General features: G+C 48.5%; 2 protein-coding genes across 6 annotated transcripts; one reads left to right on the top strand and one right to left on the bottom strand.

Moving 5' to 3' along the window:
* Positions 1 to 857: 857 nt before the first annotated feature.
* creb3l4 (cAMP responsive element binding protein 3-like 4) lies at positions 858 to 10,154 on the bottom strand. Of its 4 annotated transcripts, none has more exons than XM_032559571.1 (10): positions 9,990 to 10,154; positions 9,153 to 9,275; positions 4,841 to 5,183; positions 4,583 to 4,713; positions 4,415 to 4,510; positions 3,610 to 3,716; positions 3,357 to 3,425; positions 2,930 to 3,014; positions 2,736 to 2,829; positions 858 to 2,607 (listed from the first exon to the last, which is right to left on the bottom strand). In XM_032559571.1, the coding sequence occupies exons 2-10, from the start codon at positions 9,270 to 9,272 to the stop codon at positions 2,351 to 2,353; spliced, it is 1,302 nt and encodes a 433-aa protein (XP_032415462.1). In that variant the 5' UTR covers positions 9,273 to 9,275; positions 9,990 to 10,154; the 3' UTR covers positions 858 to 2,350. The 4 variants fall into 4 exon arrangements, with proteins under 4 accessions (XP_032415462.1, XP_032415461.1, XP_032415465.1 ...); XM_032559570.1 differs by having other exon boundaries at positions 9,994 to 10,153; XM_032559574.1 differs by having other exon boundaries at positions 4,841 to 5,108; positions 9,994 to 10,150.
* Positions 10,155 to 10,984: 830 nt separating this feature from the next.
* pi4kb (phosphatidylinositol 4-kinase, catalytic, beta) lies at positions 10,985 to 19,222 on the top strand. Of its 2 annotated transcripts, XM_032559568.1 has the most exons (13): positions 10,985 to 11,116; positions 11,859 to 12,519; positions 14,301 to 14,651; positions 15,400 to 15,444; positions 15,825 to 16,052; positions 16,122 to 16,349; positions 16,811 to 16,920; positions 16,988 to 17,092; positions 17,167 to 17,290; positions 17,866 to 18,131; positions 18,199 to 18,331; positions 18,570 to 18,690; positions 18,767 to 19,222. In XM_032559568.1, the coding sequence occupies exons 2-13, from the start codon at positions 11,887 to 11,889 to the stop codon at positions 18,946 to 18,948; spliced, it is 2,526 nt and encodes an 841-aa protein (XP_032415459.1). In that variant the 5' UTR covers positions 10,985 to 11,116; positions 11,859 to 11,886; the 3' UTR covers positions 18,949 to 19,222. The 2 variants fall into 2 exon arrangements, with proteins under 2 accessions (XP_032415459.1, XP_032415460.1); XM_032559569.1 differs by lacking the exon at positions 15,400 to 15,444 and having other exon boundaries at positions 18,767 to 18,948.
* Positions 19,223 to 19,224: the final 2 nt, after the last annotated feature.

The raw sequence follows: 19,224 nt of genomic DNA, 5'->3' as shown, positions 1-19,224 counted from the left end.
AGCCCCAGGAAGTAGACCTGGACAGACCAGCTGATTTGCATGATGTCACTTCCTGTCTGTGTGCCGATGAAGATCAGCTGATTGGCTTGCACAGGCAGGAAGTCACCACCGCATCACTTCCTCCTCCCAGAAAGTTGAAACCAGTTGGAACCAGAACCTGGTCCTGGTTCTGGTCCAGCTGCAGGCGGACAGAAGAAGCTTCATCCTTCCTCAGATGAGGAAGAGGAGTGCTGAAGTTTATTTCCTGACCACAGGAAGGAAGTGGTTTCAAAATAAAAGTCAATTTTCTGAACTTCCAGAACCTGTTTGGATTCTCAACAGCAGAAGGTTCTGTTGAATCGGGCCTGAGGTGGTTCTGGTGCAGCAGCTGCAGGGAGGCAAACTACTGAGTATCCACTGTGTGTTTCTGTGTGTGCGTCTAACGGCGGTGCTCCTCTGTGGGCGATCTGCTTAAAGATAGCTGCTGGTGGCGCTTCCTGTAGAGGCGGAGCTTCTTCAGAAAAACCAGCATGGCGCCTATAATCTGATATTAACCCCTGCTGATCCAGGAGAGGATTAAGGCCTGGTCCCAGTGCTCAGCGCCCTGCGCCACCTATGAAGTGTGGACTCAAAGTCACACCAGGAGTCAGGGGTCAGGGTTGGGACGGAATGGCCCTTGGTCGTAACTTCACATCCAAAATGGCGGACTGGTCAAAACAGATGATTTGAAATGTACAGTAAAGGTATTTTTGTTGGAGATATTTGTTCTGTTACTTGTTGAATACAGAAAATTCAATATAATCACTCATGTTCAGCAAAATAAAAATTATTTCAATACTTTACTTTTGAAAACTGATTTTACTCTTTTTTTTCGACAGACAGCTCGCTCTGTGAACTTTGCCATATTTCCAAGATATTACACATTAAAATATATTAATATTTAATTATGAGTCTGCCATTTGACTAATAGAGACAGTATTTTTACCCATAAAACCATCTGTTTTATGCAGCTAACAGTTTGGTATAAAGTGGAAATAATAAAGATCAAGTTAAGGACAAACATACGGCATGTATAAAAAATAATTAAATGCCTGATGCTACATTTGAAAAATAAAAAGACTAATGGAACTAAAATGTCCTTTTTAAAAGAAATTATGAATGTTGTGACTTTATGAACCAAAAATGTACCAATAAATTAATCAGGAGCTCCGACATCAGTTTCCTCCTCTAGTCTGAGAAGAAAACATTTGTTTAAAAATCAGGATAAATTGCGACTTCATTGAAGTTTTTAGAAAGTTTTCAAAAGTGGATGTTGTACAATAAATCTATTCCGTCTTTAGTTTTAATATAATAAACTTTGGTCTTCTAACAGGGATGAAGAGTTAAATTATGATATATTTAATCCTAAGTTTTATTCTCAAATACTGCTTTCTAAAAATCACCTCCACTTTTAAAGTGAAATGATTTTATTATTTACAATCTTTATTTCAATATGTTAATATCTTAATTTAAGATTTGAAATTTGACATTTGTTTTACTTTCCTCAGTTTGTGATTTTTTAAAAATTTCTTCTTTTTCTGCTCAGTTTATCATATCAAACTAATTACTAATGTGCCTTGTCATGATATTTTCTTTTGTCTATAAAAAACAACAAAACGTTACCATAAATCCGCCTTTTAACACAAGTCACATGCAGCAATGAATTGTGGGTAATACACTTCGCCAAAGTCCGTAAAATGCGGACTTTGCGTAAGGGCGGAAATGGAACCTAAAATGATAGAAATATACAAGTAATAGAAATATATTTAGGATGACTTATTCTTCTAGATATGATACATTAGCATAAACAAGGTGATAAAAATTCAGTTATTTCTGATTTTGGGTACATTGTGCATATTAATTACACTGCAGGATGAAAAATGTTGAAATTTAATTTTTAGTCAAGATTTCATGTAGCTGATGAGACTGAGCAGATGGACGCGTTGAAACCGGAAATAACAGGAATCTTTTCTGCTAAGGTATTATTGTTACTATGGTTGCGTCAAAGGAGCAGAATCAGAACCTGTTTGCAGCATCACATGATTTACTGAACAACCAGAACCCACAAACCGACCCAGAAACATCCCAGGACAGAACATCAGTGTTTCTCCACAAGATGAACATAAAACTGGTCGGTTCCGGTCCCAGGTCTGGTCCAACAGAGAGAGAGAGAAACAGTCTCGGTGAAGTCCTGTCCGGTTGCTGGATCCACTTTAAAACCTGATTCCGGTCAGGGTAGCACTCCAGAACCTCAGTGTTCTGGTTCTGATCCAACAGAACCAGTCCTCCAGCTGCTCAGCGTCAGTCTGGCGGCCCCTGCTGGAGGTTCTGGTTACATCTCATCAGCGTGTTCGGGTTTCCCAGGCTCACGGCCAGTCTGCCCGGCAACAGCAGCCGTCCCGTTCTGTGATTGGCTGCTGTCAGCGCTAGCTAAGCTCTCCAGGGTTCCTATTGGCTCCAGCAGTGCCCCTGCAGGGCCTGATTGGCTGAGCTCAGGAGGCACAGATGAGTCCGAACGTGCAGCGGAACCGGCACCGTCGTCTGCCGGGTTGGAGAAGTTTGGATCCGTCAGGATGTTTCTGGATACAACTGCAGAAAATAAAAATGATTAGTTCCTGAGGTTCCGACCCGGCAGGCCGACCTGTCCCTTGGCTTTGTCTCGTTCCAAAGAACCGGGTCTCAGTGGAACCGCTAGCAGGCAAGAGGTCCGAACCGACCTGCGGCGGTTCTGTAGTCGTCGTCGGCTGACTGGCGGCGGCTGAACGGGCTGAAGCTGGGCAGGACGATCAGGCTGAGGGACACTAGTAGGATCTGAGGACAAACAGAAAGAGGTTCTGACTCCCCAGGCGTCCCAGACCCAGCCGGTGGACCAGACACCATTAGAACCACAGAATCTCCCAGAGCTCCTCACCAGTAAGCAGGTGCTGGTTTGCGCTCCTTTACTGGCCGTCTGCTTGATGAGGGAGCGGAGCTGCTGCAGCTGAGCCAGGAGGGACCTGAGAGGAGACAGAATCACGGCACGGCTCAGAACCAGAACCAGAACCTGATCCATATCATCAGCCACAATTACTGATGATATGGATCAGTAATTGTGGCGAGGACGAGACAACTAGAAGAACCGGAACATCTGCCTTCAGGAAGTCCAGCTCCTGGAGGCTACCGCCAACTAAAACGCTAATGTGCTCAGCAGGAACATTAGCTCGCTAACGCTAAACCGCCATGCTGACATGGTATTTAGTGGAAGCTAATGCTAATGCGCTCAGGTTAGTGTAAGTCTGCTCCTGGATCTACAGCAGGAAAACATTGGATCAGAACCAGAACCAGAGGAATCATCTTACACGTTGTGTTTCTCCAGCTGCTCCACGGTTCGCTGCAGCTCCTGGTTCTGAGCTGAGCACGCCGCTGCCCTGAAGACAGAACCAGAACCAGACCGGATCAGAACCATTAAGATGGTAGCGAGGTCAGGCCGCTAGGCGGCACTGTCGCTATGCCATTGAGCATTCTGAACTAAAACTGCTCACGAGTTACCATGGCAACACAAGGCTTGTACCTCGTGTCCCTGTGGCGCCCCCTGCTGGCCCCCGGCGGTACCTGCTCTCCAGGCCGTGGATGTACTCCTTCCTCCTCTTGCGGCTGTCCTGAGCCGACTGCTTGTTCCGGATCTTTCTGCGGACTTTCTTCAGGATCCGCTCTTCGGCCTGCGGGGAGAGAAACGCGTCAGAGACGAATTCAAACTGCAAAACAAGATGGCCGACATCACTCTCAACTAGAGCTGTTGTAAACGAATATTTTAGTAATCGAGTAATCTATCGATTATTCTTACAATTAATCCAGTAATTGCATAAAAAAAAGATAAAATAAAATATTAGTAAATCTAACATAACAGCAGTTTTACTGTCGGATGTCAATATCAGTCCAATTTTTCATATTTGAGCTTCTCTAACAGTTACTTTTCTGTAGTATAGAAAATGTATTTGTAACAATAATATCTCACTTTCTAAGTTAACCTGAAGAAAAGTTATACAAGAATCTGAAGTTATATTCAATTTAATAATAAAGAGGAAGGCTCACAGGTACGCTTATAAAAATGTCTATACTCCAGCTTTTAGTTTCTGTATTCATCTTCAGTCAGTTTAATAGATGAACTTTGACCTTGCCTAAACATTTATAGCTTTGTGTTCATGTTAGCGACGGGATTTGACTCCTTAGTTTGTCACAGAAACTCATCTACTCTCTGCTCTGCCACCATTTGTTGAGACCAGGATGATATGAAATTAATTTCAGACATACTCTGAACTGAGGAAGTCCAGTTAGTGCAGTGGTGAAAATAACCCTGGTTTTCCAAAAATGTAATCTTTATATGCGTCCGCAGCAGTCAGAACCGGTTCTGTTGGACCTTAGTGAGTGGAAGGTTGCTGGGCAGGGACACGCCCTCCTCTGTCAGCAGCTTCTGCTCCTCCTCCGTCAGCCGCAGGTCAGGGAACAGCAGCGCCTGAAGAAGAAGAAGAGTGAGTCCTCCAGTGTCAAACGTCCTCTGATGACGCTCACTGACAGGAAGTCTTACCTGGTCTCTACCTGAGAGAGGGGCGGAGCTCCGGCCGCCATCAGATGGAGAGGATGATGATGAAGACGAAGCCGCGTGCAAGTCGCTGATGATGCAGGAGTCCGAAAACAGCAGCTGGGAACTCCACTCATCTGGAGGAGGGGGCGGGGCGTCGGGGAGGGGGCGGGGCAGAGGAAAAGGAAACAAGGTGAGTTGATGACTTCGTCAAATGACATCATCATATGGACCGAGTGAGAACCGGATCAGAACCGGACCTACCGAGCTCGATGGAGATGATGTTCTCCTGACCGGCCTCAGGTTTGGCTCCGCCCACAGAGCTGATGTCATAGACCACTTGGTAGACTGCTGCCGGGGCTGGCTGGCTGGTCGCCGTGGTTACTGCTGTCACCATGGCAACAGGGGTCTCCTCCGAGATGCCGCTGTCGCTCTCCGACGACGTGTCGGCGGGCCCGGTACCGGTTCCGAACACTTCGTTGGGGTCGACGGCCTGTAGGATGTCCTCCGATTCGCTGTCGTCCAAGGTCACCTGACAGTAAGTAAGGACGGATGAGCCGAGGGCGCCGGACCCCGAACCACCTGGTCCAGAAGCATCAGCAGGATTCTGGTTCCGGCCCAGAAGGAGTAAGGATGTGAATGTAACAGAGTTACCAATGAGCTTTTTTTAAATTATTGTTTCTAATTCATTTTATATTGAGAATTTGTGAATTTTATCTTATTCAGTTATTTTTATTTGTTGTTTTTGCCTTTCTGCACTCTGCCTCGTTTGTGTCTCCTGGGCTTCCGTAGTTCGTTCCAGCCCTCGTAGCTCCTCCGCTTCGCCCTTTTCCCTCACAGCATTGTTCCGCGGGGTTGGAGTGCAGGAGAGGGAGTTGAACAGGAGGTTGATTTGTTTTTACTCTTCTCCCCCAGAATAAAAGATCTGACCTGGCTGGATGACCTCTAGAAATTCATTGATGCCACCCGTTACATGAAGACCAACTGAGCGCGCTCAGATCGCATTTCAGGTAAAATACTCTCTGCTAACACCAAGGAGTCCTGCCTCCATTAACAACTCAACGCTCACGCTGAAACTCACTTCCTGTTCTCCTCCTATTGACGCCATTTCTCATCCTCCGGGATAAGGATGCTAATAGTAAAAAGCTGGCTAATATTTTAGAGACTTTTGGTCTAACACAACATGTCAAACAAGCAACACACACTCAAGGACACACACTGGACCTGGTTATCAGTAAGGGTGTGAATATTTCCAATGTCTCTGTAAATGATGTCGCCTGTCGCATCACTTCCTGTTATCTTTGAAAATTTTTTATCTTTTAACCCACTTGGACAAACAGCAACCATCACAAAACGTTCTCTCACTGAAAACACAGCAGAAACTTTTAATCAAATCTACTCTTCTTCCTCACCCTTAAGCTGTAATGATGTAGATAAGTTGGTAAAAGATTTTCAGTCTAAAGTTTCAGATATTATTGATTCCATTAAAATGAAGGTTGTGTCTGGTAAAAAGAAATCTCCATGGAGAAATGCACAAACAGTTAGATCTGCAAGACAACTCTGCCGTAGGGCAGAACGAAAATGGCGTAAAACTCAACTCCACGTTCATTGTGACATCTATAAAGAAAGACTACGTAACTATCATTTAACACTAAAACATGCAAGAGAGGCTTTCTTTGCAGATGTCATAAACAAAAACATTAACAATGCTCGAGCTTTATTTGCAACAGTTGACAGAATCACAAACCCTCCTGTGACGTTACGCCTGAATTCCAATGTATTGCCGCCTGCAACCAGTTTTCCAGCTTCTTTTCAGAGAAAATTCAAAAAATCAGAGGATTAATCTGAACATCCACTATAAAGTCAGTACCAATGCTGAGCCCAAACAAAACAAATACAGGAAACATGACCCAATTTCAACTACTTGATTATAAAACCCTACAGGAAATTATAAGTCAATAAGCTCCAGTTCCTGCTGTCTGGATGTCCTAGATCTATAACTCTAGAACATTTCTTTAAGAAAGTCCTGCCTGTTATTGCTGCTGATCTGATCCAAATAGTAACTCATTGCTCTCGTCAGGCGTTTTCCCCCAGGCTTTGAAAACAGCAGTAATCAAACCACTTATAAAAAAGAACAATCTGGACAAATCACTAATGCAGAATTACAGGCCGACCTCTGACCTCTGACCTCCCATTCATCAGCAAAGTTATTGAAAAAGCTGTGTGTAAACAATTAACTAGCTTCCTAACTATAACCAACCGCTTTGACTCCTTCCAGTCTGGTTTCCAGTCTCACCACAGCACAGAGACTGGCCTAGTCAAAGTGTTCAATGACATCCGTATAAATACGGACTGTGGCAGAACCACAGTGCTGGTTCTGTTGGACCTCAGTGTTGACCATGACATATTACTGAATCAACTGGAGAGTTGGGTCAGACTCTCCGGTCCAGAGCTAAACTGGTTTAAATCCTACATAAAGAACAGGGATTTCTTTGTTTCAATTGAAAACTTTTCATCAAAGAGGTCAAAGGTCACATGTGGGGTACCCCAAGGTTCCATCCTAGGACCCTTTTATTCAATATTTATATGCTCCCACTAGCTCAGGTTATAACAGGAAATAATATTAGCTACCATAACTATGCAGACGACACACAGCTCTACATTACGATGTCACCAGGTGACCTTTGACCTCATCCAATCACTGAACAGATGCTTAGAACAGATAAATGTGTGGATGTGCCAAAACCTTCTCCAGCTGAACAGAAACAAAACTGAAGTTATTATTTTTGGACCTAAAGAGGAACTATCTAGAGTTATAGATCTAGAGTTATAGATCTAGAGTTATAGATCTAGAGTCAATGCACAGCTTCAGTTATTACAACTAAAACCAGCGATCAGCCCGAAACCTGGGAGTAGTGATGGACTCTGACCTGAACCTCCAGAGCCACATAAAGACAGTTACAAAGTCGGCCTTCTATCACCTGAAGAACATTTCCAGGATTAAAGGACTAATGTCTCAGCCAGATCTAGAGAAACTCATCCATGCCTTCATCTTCAGTCGTATTGATTATTGCAACAGCGTCTTCACAGGTCTGTCCAACAAATCAATCAAACAGCTGCAGCTGATCCAGAATGCTGCTGCTGGCGTTCTGACTAAAACCAGGAAGATAGAGCACATAACACCAGTTCTAAAGTCCCTCCACTGGCTCCCTGTAGCTCAAAGAATAGACTTTAAAATCCTGTTGTTAGTTTATAAATCACTGAACGGCTTAGCACCACAATACATTAAAGATCTGCTGTTGTTGTATCAACCTTCCAGACCTCTCAGGTTCTGGTTCTGGTTCTGCTCTGCATCCCCAGAACCAGAACCAAACGAGGAGAAGCAGCTTTCAGCATCTATGCACCACAAATTTGGAACAAACTTCCAGAAAACTGTAAAACAGCTGAAACACTGACTTCTTTTAAATCTCAACTAAAACCCACCTGTTTAGGATTGTATTTGAAACGTAATCAATTACAAATTTATTGATGGAACTTGACTTAATGATTGATTCTATGTTGCTTTGTGTTTCTGTGTTTGTAATGATGTAAAGCACTTTGAAATGCCTGCTGCTGAAATGTGCTATACAAATAAAATTTGATTGATTGATTGATTGATTGATAGTCCATTAGCATCCTTCTTCCTCGTACCTGCAGTGTGTCCTGTATAATCCAGTCTAAGTTTCTGCAGGTGTTCCCCAGGGCTCAGATCAACATTATATATTCAGCAGATATAATATTAATATCTGTCATTGCGCTGACGATGGTCAGCTCTGCCTTTTCTCCCAGCCCACTTCCTGTCAGACTGGCACAGCTTCCACCTTAAAGGGGCAGTATCGGGTATTTTTCAGGCACATAGTGCAGTTTTATAGCACAATCAAGTAACTAAGTTACCTTCAGGATTAATAAAAATGCTTTATATAAATTAAATATGACTTTGACTTCCTAATTTAACTACTTGAAATTGGGTCTCTGTTTCTTTAAGAAGCACCTGCTCTTCCTGAAGCTCCGCCTCCAGCAAGTCGTCCTAACATGGCTCCTCTATTAACCCTTTAATGTTTTTACCAGCGTTGCTCTGAGCAGCAGCTCCTATCATAAGCTCAGCAGCTGTTTGCTGATTGCTCCTGGCTAGTCTGAAGGAGCTACGCCTCAGAGGCGGGGCTAGGTCCATCCAGGCGCTTACAACTGAATGGTTGCCATGGAGATTAGAGGATTTGTCAAACATGAAGGAATCAAAGCAACATGTCAGGGAAAACCAGAGATCAAAGCAGTCGATTTGACAGGATACCGGCCCTTTAAGGTCAGACTTCACTGCCATCCATAAGACAACAGCCATCTTCATCCTTCTGCTCAGGTAAAGAGGATGGGAGTATCTGTACCTTCACTGTAACACTAGCTGGCTCCGCCCCTTCCCCCCGGTCTGCAGCGGGATCGGTATCGTCTCTCTCCATCACCTCCAAATAAAGTCCAACTCCTCTACAGCTCACCTGAGAACTCACCTGTTCACCAATAACATCTATCATTATTAGCCACTCACACAGCCGGGGTCCACCACCCAGTCCTCCAGGGGCTCTCTGGGGCCGCTGAAGCCGATCGAACGGGGCCAGTGGGTCGCCGGCCCGGATCCAGGCAGAACCGCTCCGCTCTCAGTGTCCATCAGCTGAAACAAAACACAGCAACATCAGAACCAGAACCACCTAAAACCCAAACAGGTCCACTCCCAATCAGAACCAGAACCATCTGCTGTAGCTTTGGATCAGAACCTGTGAGAGGAAATACAAAACACATCCAGGTTCTGGTTCTGGTTTCACCCAGAGAACCCAGAACAGGGACCAGAACCGGGTTTGTTTTCCCTGCCTGGTTCTGTTCTGTTGGTCCTCCAGGGGGAAGCCGGCGGTTTGGAGCCTAGGTTCTGGTTTGGCCCGGTTGGTTCTGGTTTGGCCCGGTTGCTCCAGCAGGCTCAGCGGTCCAGGACATCCTGCTGGACCCGCCCTCCAACTCAAACATTCCCGTCCCGCCTCTGGAACCGGACGGACCGGTTCTGACCCGAGTCGCTGCTGCCTGCACAGCAACACAATGCAACCAGAACCAGCAGAACCTGGATCCAAACATTCTCAGTCTGAGAATGCTCAAATGGAGGAACCAGAACCATCTTAAAGTACTGTTTAGATGAGCAGGAACTCAGCAGGAACCCTGACTGGTTCTGGACCGGAACCCTCCAGAACCTCTGATCTCCCAGCAGACCGGGCCGAGGTTCTGAATCCAGAATCTTCCTGACGCAGTTTAGCAGATTAAATCCGGATTGAAATCAACTTTCAGAACATCTCCCACCAGAACCAGAACCAGGCTGACCCGGATCAGGAGCTGCACATACTCACAGAGTGGTTCTGTTGGGAGCTGGTTCCGGATCACCACGTTCGGTTCGTCATCAAAACAGAACCAGAACAGCTCGCTGCAGAGAATCCGCTCAGACTTCAGGAAAACAGCAGCTGGCAGGCTGGGAGCCTCAGCGCTTCCTGCTCTCTGGCTCCTCCTGCTGGCCGCACGCAGCACCCACACTTCCGGTCTGACACCCGGACATCAACCACGTCACGGAAAACACTAAAAAAGTTGAGTTATATAATCTAAAATAACATGAGAAACACTTTACTGTGGTAATATTACAAATAAAATCTATTGCTTTAAAAGAAATTATGAAAGTATTGAATTATAAAAAGAAATCTAAATAACAATGTAGTCGAATATCTTAAAACAAAAAGCTTAAAAAAATAAAATTAAATAATCAGATTAAAAGGTAAAAAACAAAATGCTCAAAAACATGTAAGACAAGAGAAAAAAATAAGCTTCTTAAATTTAATTGAATTTAGCCCCGATTATATGGTGACAGAAAACAGGCTGGATTAGAACCGAGTACAAAAACAGCCGAAGTCCAAATATTTGATGAAGTCCTGCTGATCCAGACAGTTTTAACTGATCACACAAAATAAAACGAGACTGAATTGGGAGTTTGAAAAGATTAATTAGTTTGTAAATAAAAAGTCTATATCTGAGAGACTCAACCGATGACAAAAAGCCATTGACTGAAATGTTCGTAGAATACAATCTGTTTAATTTGTTGTGTTCTTTATTCATTTGTGTACTTTAGTATTTTATGTCCGCTCAGTCTGTTGTTACTTGAACTACTTTAACAAGTATGGTTTAATTTTTCCCTTACTAAACAGTCTGTATATATTCTAGTGGCAGGTTCAGCCCGCCTCTGGTTCACCCGGATTTCCACAATAAAAAAACCTAAATAATAATAATCATAATAAAAAGCCTGACTCCGTCCAGTCGGTGGCAGTGCAGCACCGGAAACATTCGTACATAAAGAGAGAAGCGAAGAGAGAAGAGGAGCCGCTGCGCCTCCTGCTGGCTGGCAGCGGAGATGACGCTCAAACGGAATAAATGGAGTCAACAAACTGCACGTGAGGCGTTATTTCGGCGCAACTGAGTTGTCAACAGGTAATAGCGATACACCTGTACCCTTCCGACACGTCACATCATCTGCACAACTCACCTGGGCGCGCGCTGGAACTTAAGTTGGGAGTTAGCAACAGTTGGCTCAGGCTAGCATTATCTGCTAGCACTGAGCTAGTTAGCTCTGAGCTAAAAGCTGCGTTCAAACATTGGAGAACCGTTAGCTGGTTGGGTTAGCATCCCGTTCATTTTCAATGGTTAGTCGCTAATCCTGAGCTAGCAGCAGTTCTACGTTACGTATGAAGGTCCACAGAGCGGGTGGACCGAGAGCGGGTCACAGAGTTCGGTTCGGTCCGCTGCAGCTGCTCCAGGTTCTGCCTGCAGCTGGCAGAAACTGTCCGTCTGTTAGCAGATGAGTCCAAACACCAGTTCTGTCAGGCTGGACTGTCGGCTCCGAACAATAACAAACCGACCGGTTCGACTCGAGGGTTCGTTCCTACCCGTTTTCAGACTCCAGTTACCCTGGGCTTCCTCAGCTATGTCCAGAAGAACTCGGAGTGGTTCCTTCGGTCTGGCGACCGGGTACTGGCTTACCCAGAACCGGTTTGTAAAGTTCTGCTCACACCATTTAAACGGAAATAGTTCATGTTCAGAGTTCAGCAGCTATACATTCACAGTCCCAATATAAATCGGTTCTTGTTCATTTATATATAAGATCTTTAATGATCGTGATTGGTGTCTAGTGTTGAGGGTCTCATTCCTGACCTTTGACCTGTCTGTGTTCCAGTGGCGGTGGGTGGAGCCTCTTGGCAGCCATGATGGCGGACCCTCAGGACGAAACTTCCCCCGCCAGCTCTGAGCCGAACAGCCCCTCCCTCTCTATTTGCTCCTCCCCCTCCCAGTCCCTGCCCTCCACCCCCTCGTCATGCGGCCCCCCCCGCCCCGCCTCGCCACCTTTGGGCGTCATCAGCGAGGGAGGCGGCGAGCTGAGCCTGGTCATAGACGCTGAGGTGGCGCAGCGGGCGTGTCAGGAGGTCCTGCAGAAGGTGAAGCTGCGTCAGGTGGACGCCGCCGCCGGTCCCGCCCCAGGCTCGCAGCACAACGGACCGTCCCCGGACCGCGGCGTCCCCGCCATCAAACCGCCGCAGATCCGTGAAGAGGACGACCCGGAGGGACCGGCGACCGGGTCAGTGAAGAGCGCCCGGCGGCGCCAGAGACACAACCCATCCAAGCAGTCGTGGCTGCTGCGGCTGTTCGAGTCAAAGCTGTTTGACGTCTCCATGGCAATCTCCTACCTGCACAGCTCCAAGGAGCCGGGTGTGCAGGCGTACATCGGGAACCGGCTGTTCAGCTTCCCGCACGACGACGTGGATTTCTATCTGCCGCAGCTGCTCAACATGTACATCCACATGGACGAGGACGTCGGCGACGCCATCAAGCCTTACCTGGTGGGTGTGGCCTGCGGTCAGCTGACCTGCTCGGGGCCAGGCTGCTTACTGAGGTGGTTGCCATGGCGAAGGTCAGAGTTCAGCCTCCGTCCAGGAGGAACTGATGGTTGTCATGGAAACAGCTTGAGCTGCACAAACCGGACACAGGAAGTTTACCTTTTGTGGATAAAATCAGTTTACTTTTGTTATGGTTGCCATGGATACAGCTGGACAATATTTAGCAAATAAATCTTGGTTGTAATCTCAGCTTAGACAGTTTTCCTGTTTGTTGTTTGTTATATTCCACATCAAGGTGGCGCAAAGTTACTCTATCGAATCAAAGTCTGTTCAGAACATGAAAGCAAACCCAGCAGCGATCGGTTCAGAGGCCTAGAATGGACCCAGCCAGGTTCTGATGAGCGTTGACAAGCTGCTGCCCAACTAGCGGTATGCTAATGGGCTAGCTACAGGACCAGCAACATGCTAATGGGCTAGCTATAGGACCAGCAGCATGCTAATGGGCTAGCTACAGGACCAGCAACATGCTAATGGGCTAGCTACAGGATCCGCAACATGCTAATGGGCTAGCTACAGGACCAGCAGCATGCTAATGGGCTAGTTACAGGATCAGCAACATGCTAATGGGCTAGCTACAGGACCAGCAGCATGCTAATGGGCTAGTTACAGGACCAGCAGCATGCTAATGGGCTAGCTACAGGACCAGCAACATGCTAATGGGCTAGCCACAGGACCAGCAACATGCTAATGGGCTAGCCACAGGACCAGCAACATGCTAATGGGCTAGCCACAGGACCAGCAGCATGCTAATGGGCTAGTTACAGGACCAGCAACATGCTAATGGGCTAGTTACAGGACCAGCAACATGCTAATGGGCTAGCCACAGGACCAGCAACATGCTAATGGGCTAGTTACAGGACCAGCAACATGCTAATGGGCTAGCCACAGGACCAGCAACATGCTAATGGGCTAGTTACAGGACCAGCAACATGCTAATGGTCGTCCTGTTACAGGATGAAGATCAGCAGGAAAATACATCCTGTAAGCCTCTGACAGGAACAAACCAGTTTTAAACACAGCAGCAGATTCTGAGTCGATGTTTAAATTAATCCGTTTCCTGATCTGCTCTCATCAGATTATAATTACTGAAATTTTCTGGTAATTTCAATAATCTGGTGATGTTTCGTATTCTGATGTTATTCTCACAATTAAAACAGAAAATCTCAGTCTGGCCCTGATTCTCCATCGTACTCGCTTTGCTGCCGCCATTTTTCTTTTTACAAACTCTTCTGTCAGTTCTGTTCACTGCAGAGTGTGCGTTTGTTTCTAATACCTTGTGGGGACCATTTTCCTGACGCATACTATGTCGTGGGGACCCACTGCTACTTATGGGGCCCGAAGCCTGGTCCCCATAAGGGGAAATGCAGTTTTTGGGTTGGGGGTCAGATTAAGGACAAAGGTGTGAATTGAGTTTTGGTCGGTTAGGGTTAGGATAAATGTTAGGCTGTAGAAATGAATGGAAGTCAATGGAAAGTCCCCACAAAGATAGCCACGCAAACGTGTGTGTGTGTGTTTGTGCGTGTGTGTGCGGCCCTCTAGTAGAGAAGTCTTCAGGTGAGTGAGGTGCTGAGCAGCAGCAGGCGCATCACCTGGCCAGGTGATGCAGCGACTCCACCAGGTGGTCGGGGTTGGTACTGTGCCCTGTGTGTGGTCTTGCAGGCTCCCTGCGGCCATGTTAGTGATCTGTTTCTGTGGGTTAATGTGCCCTGTGTGTGACCTTGCAGGTGCACCGCTGCAGACAGAGCATCTCCTTCAGCCTGCAGTGCGCCTGGCTGCTGGGCGCCTACTCCTCCGATATGCACATCTCCACGCAGCGCCACTCCCGGGGCTCCAAGCTCAGGAAGCTCATCCTGTCCGACGAGCTGAAGCCGTCGGGGCCGCGGGCACGCAGGGAGCTGACGCTGACGCCGTTCTGCCTGGCGGCAGCCCCCGGGGGCCCAGCGGCGGACCACGGCCTGTCTCCGTCCAAACGGACCCATCAGCGCTCCAAATCGGACGCCACGGTCAGCATCAGCCTGAGCAGCAACCTGAAGAGAACAGCCAGCAACCCCAAGGTGGAGAGCAGCCAGGACGAGGTGAGGTCACTGTGGGGTCACTGTGGGGTCACTCCATCTCAGGGAGCTTTGAGAAAACGTTCTCATGTATCCTAGAGAGTCTGGTTCACTGGGACTAGAACCAGTTTGTGTTCTTATGATGAACAACAGACAGGAAGTGATTTTCCTTTGTTGTGATTTAAACTCGACAGACCAAAAGCGTGTCAGCACACGAACAGGAAATCAGCCACACAGAATAATCAGAGTTTACTGTTTTTATTCTTTTTTAGCGCTAGAAAAGAGAGACGCTTACCCTCACAGGCTAATTTGTTGTGAAGTGAATATGACCGAAATTATACAGCATCTGATCAAAAATGGAAGAATCATTGCTTATATCTAAGACACGCCCAGTGATCACCCCATGTGTTACATCAGCTAAAGTTTCTATTTCTACAAAGGCCTCTGTGTGAAAGTGAAGAATTCCATGTGTGTAACAAACTTTGTGTTCGTGTCCTTGATAAGCGTCTCAACACCTTCCAGACAGGAAGTGGTTTTTCCTCCTTCGTTCAGAGATTTGGAGTCAGAAAGGAAAACCTTTAAGAGTGGAACCGGTATCTGGGTTTGAACATTGTGGCTCCTTCCTCACAATCTCAGATGTTGATCTGGTCATTTGAGATGCTGGAAAAGCAGCTCAGGTTTCCCAAGAAGGCATCATGAGGTGTTCAATGAATCCAGAACTTGCAGGAACTTTCTGAATGAAACCAACCAGAAGTTCTGCTCTGACCCCCAGGACAGCGGCTCCAGCTCCGACAGTCTGGAGTTGGATTCTGGTCCCGTAAGTTCAGCCCAAAACTCTTTCAGCCTGCGGGCGACTCTGGGAAAGGGATTCTGCCAGGGAGTCTCTAGTTTCTGGTTCTGGTTCTGGTTCTGGTTCGGTCCACACGTCACTCTGGCCTGTAGACTCGGACTATGTGATTGTGTCTCTGTGTTCTGTTGATGCTTCTGGGTTAACCAATCAGAATCTGACCTATCCTAATGTCTCCTTGTGCTGATCCCTCTGATTGGTCGGCTGGTTCTGTGCATCAGGTTTTCCTCAGTGGAACCATGAATAGTTCTGGTTCTGATCCAGATGTTTAAACCTGACCCACAGACAGACTGTGCTGGCTCACCTGAGCCCAGGCTCCGCCCTTTGTCACCTGTCCTGTGTGCCTGCAGCCGGTGCGCCTGGCTCCGCAGCGGGAGTTCATGAAGTCCCTGATGGGCATCGGGAAGCGTCTGGCCACGCTGCCCACCAAGGAGCAGAAGACGCAGCGGCTGATCTCAGAGCTGTCGCTGCTCAACCACAAGCTGCCGGCGCGCGTCTGGCTGCCCACCGCCGCCTTCGACCATCACGTGGTCCGCGTTCCGCACACGCAGGCCGTGGTGCTCAACTCCAAGGACAAGGTGAGGTCCCGCACCCCCCAGGGCTACATGGGGATGCAGAGGTCCTGACTTCCCCATACCGCCCCCCAGGCTCCCTACCTGATCTACGTGGAGGTTCTGGAGTGCGAGAACTTTGAGACGTCCAGCGTTCCGATGCGGATCCCAGAGAACCGGATCAGGAGCACCCGGTCGGTGGAGAACCTGCCGGACTGTGGCATGATGGCGGAGCAGCGAGCCGGGAGCTTCTCCGTCGTCCCGAACTACGACAATGACGACGAAGCCTGGTCTGTGGATGACATTGGAGAGCTGCAGGTGGAGGTGAGGCCACGCCCACAGGAAGTGATGTGACATTGGAAATGTTTGATCCAGTCAGAATGAGAACCAATCAGGAGAGTCAGGTAGCTGGTAACAGGAGCTGGAGCTAATATCCTCCATATCCAGAGGTAATGTCATAGCAGGAGCTAACATAATTTACCTAGAGCTAACTTCATCAACTGGAGCTAACATACGTTAGCTAGAGCAGGGGTACCCAAAGTGGGTCCAATGACGGCTTGTTAGAGGCCTCAGGAGAACATTGACCTGCTGAAAAGGTTGTTGGTACCAGGGACAGAACTAAAACGTGCAGGATGCCGGCCCTCCAGGACCCACTTTGGGCACCGCTGAGCTAGAGCTAACATCATTTCAAGACGATGTTCCTGATGAAGCTAGCGCTGTAGCATCTAGCTACTATTATTAAGCTACTGATATTTAAGCTGGCGTTGTTGACCGAACCCCCCCAGCTCCCAGAAGGCCACACCAACAGCTGCGATAACATCAGCCAGTTCTCGGTGGACAGCATCACCAGCCTGGACAGCAAGGAGCCCGTCTTCATCGCCGCCGGGGACATCAGGTCAGGACACATTCCGACACGCTCTGACCGTCCAAACGACCTCTGACCCCGTCCCCTCTGATTCCAGGCGGCGCCTATCGGAGCAGCTAGCGCAGGCCCCCACCACCTTCAGGCGGGACCCGGAGGACCCGTCTGCCGTGGCCCTCAAGGAGCCCTGGGAGGAGAAAGTCCGGTAGGCCAATCCCCGAGTCCAGACCGACGGGCCATCCCGCCCGGCGCTGAGCCGTCTCTGTCTCCGTCCCCCAGGAGGATCAGGGAGGGCTCGCCCTACGGACACCTCCCCACCTGGAGGCTGCTGTCCGTCATTGTCAAGTGTGGAGACGACCTGCGGCAGGAGCTGCTGGCCTTCCAGGTGCTGCAGCAGCTCAAGGTAACGCCGTGATGTCACTGGCTGGCCGTCCTCCCCGCAGGCATGCTAGCCAGCGTGCTAGCCAGCGTGTTAGCCAACATGCTAGCCAGCGTGTTAGCCAACGTGCTAGCCAGCGTGCTAGTCAGCATGCTAGCCAACGTGCTAGTCAGCATGCTAGCCAGCGTGTCAGCCAGTATGCTAGCCAGCGTATTAGCCAGCGTGTTAGTCAGCATGCTAGCCAGCGTGTTAGCCAGCATGTTAGCCATTATGCTAGCCAACGTGTTAGTCAGTATGCTAGCCAGCGTGTTAGCTAGCATGCTAGCCAGCATGTTATGATGGGAATTCAAAGGCAATTTGCTCCTTAAATGCTTGCTAATTGATGACTGGTCTTGACCTTTGACCTGTTGCTGCCAGAGCCAGCGCCGTTCTAAAGGAACTGTGAGGACTGATGTGAATTTAACTAGACCTTCACATCAGCCTTGATTGTTAGTGAATATTAACAATCTGGAAGCTGATTAGGTGAAGCTGGGACTTTGTTCCCCACCAGCGGCGCTCACACCGGTTTCCTTCCCATCATGCATCTCTCTGTCCCCCAGTCCATCTGGGAGCAGGAGCGCGTGCCGCTGTGGATCCGGCCCTACAAGATCGTGGTTCTGTCGGCGGACAGCGGGATGATCGAGCCGGTGGTCAACGCCGTGTCCATCCACCAGGTGAAGAAGCAGAGCCAGCTGTCGCTGCTGGACTACTTCCTGCAGGAGCACGGCGCCCCCACCACCGAGAACTTCCTGTCCGCCCAGAGGAACTTCGTCCGCAGCTGCGCCGGCTACAGCCTCATCTGCTACCTGCTGCAGGTCAAGGACAGGTGAGGCCCCGCCCCCAGACGCTTCATGCGCTCGCCCTGCCCTCCTGACTCTTCTCCCCCCCCCCAGGCACAACGGGAACATCCTGCTGGACGCCGACGGACACATCATCCACATCGACTTCGGCTTCATCCTGTCCAGCTCGCCCAGGAACCTCGGCTTCGAGACGTCCGCCTTCAAGCTCACCGCAGAGTTTGTGGAGGTGGGTTGGTTCTGGTTCTGGTTCTGGGTGGAGTTCAGTTAAGACCTATTTCTTGTCTAAAAGATCTTAGGTCTTCATTCAGGAAACCGAGATGAAGTTTGTTAAAGCTGAGGGTTAAATTCACCCTGTGTCTTACCTGAAAGGAGGAGATCGTTTTAGCTCCTTGGCAGGGTGTTTAGTTAAACCCTGTGCGCTGTCTGGCAGGGTGTTTAGTTAAACCCTGTGCGCTGTCTGGCAGGTGATGGGCGGTCCAGATGGAGACATGTTTAACTACTACAGGATGCTGATGCTCCAGGGTCTGATTGCAGCCAGGAAGCACATGGACCGGGTTCTGCAGATAGTGGAGATCATGCAGCAAGGTGAGTGAGAATCCTGCCCACTGCGCCCCTGTCTGGCCGCTGACTGACCGCCCGTGTCCCCGTCCGGCCCCCCCAGGCTCCCAGCTGCCCTGCTTCCACGGCTCCAGCACCATGCGGGGCCTGAAGGAGCGTTTCCACATGAGCCTGACGGAGGAGCAGCTGCAGCTGCTGGTGGACCAGCTGGTGGACGGCTCCATGCGCTCGCTCACCACCAAGCTGTACGACGGCTTCCAGTACCTCACCAACGGCATCATGTGACCCCGTGTGACCCCGGCATCATGTGACCCCGGCCACGCTTCTTCGTCTTCTGTTATTCCAGATTTTTGTTCGTGTTTCCTTTAGAAGTTTTCTTTCCTCTTCATCATCTGTGTGTCTTCCTCTTCCTCCTTGTTTCCATATTTGGACAGAGGCTGCTCATTGGCTGTTCAGCAGGACTTTTAGCCAATCACAGAGCAGCCCAGTTTTAGTTGAACTGTGAAATGTGAGCAGGTGGTTTCCAGGTATGAACATCAATAAAAGTAGCCGGTGTCCACC

This window comes from Xiphophorus hellerii, chromosome 3 (assembly GCF_003331165.1).
Source record: "Xiphophorus hellerii strain 12219 chromosome 3, Xiphophorus_hellerii-4.1, whole genome shotgun sequence".
Taxonomy (NCBI): Eukaryota; Metazoa; Chordata; class Actinopteri; order Cyprinodontiformes; family Poeciliidae; genus Xiphophorus; species Xiphophorus hellerii.
This window is presented reverse-complemented; position numbering and strand designations above follow the sequence as displayed.

Coding starts and splice junctions, on each gene's coding strand:
- pi4kb (XM_032559568.1), top strand. CDS start 11,887: ATGATGGCGGACCCTCAGGACGAAACTTCCCCCGCCAGCTCTGAGCCG. Junction 14,652..15,399: donor TGGAGAGCAGCCAGGACGAG/GTGAGGTCACTG, acceptor TCTGACCCCCAG/GACAGCGGCTCCAGCTCCGA. Junction 16,921..16,987: donor ATCGCCGCCGGGGACATCAG/GTCAGGACACAT, acceptor CTCTGATTCCAG/GCGGCGCCTATCGGAGCAGC.
- creb3l4 (XM_032559571.1), bottom strand. CDS start 9,272: ATGGACACTGAGAGCGGAGCGGTTCTGCCTGGATCCGGGCCGGCGACC. Junction 3,717..4,414: donor GCAACCTTCCACTCACTAAG/GTCCAACAGAAC, acceptor CTCTCCCCGCAG/GCCGAAGAGCGGATCCTGAA. Junction 3,426..3,609: donor ATCCACGGCCTGGAGAGCAG/GTACCGCCGGGG, acceptor TTCTGTCTTCAG/GGCAGCGGCGTGCTCAGCTC.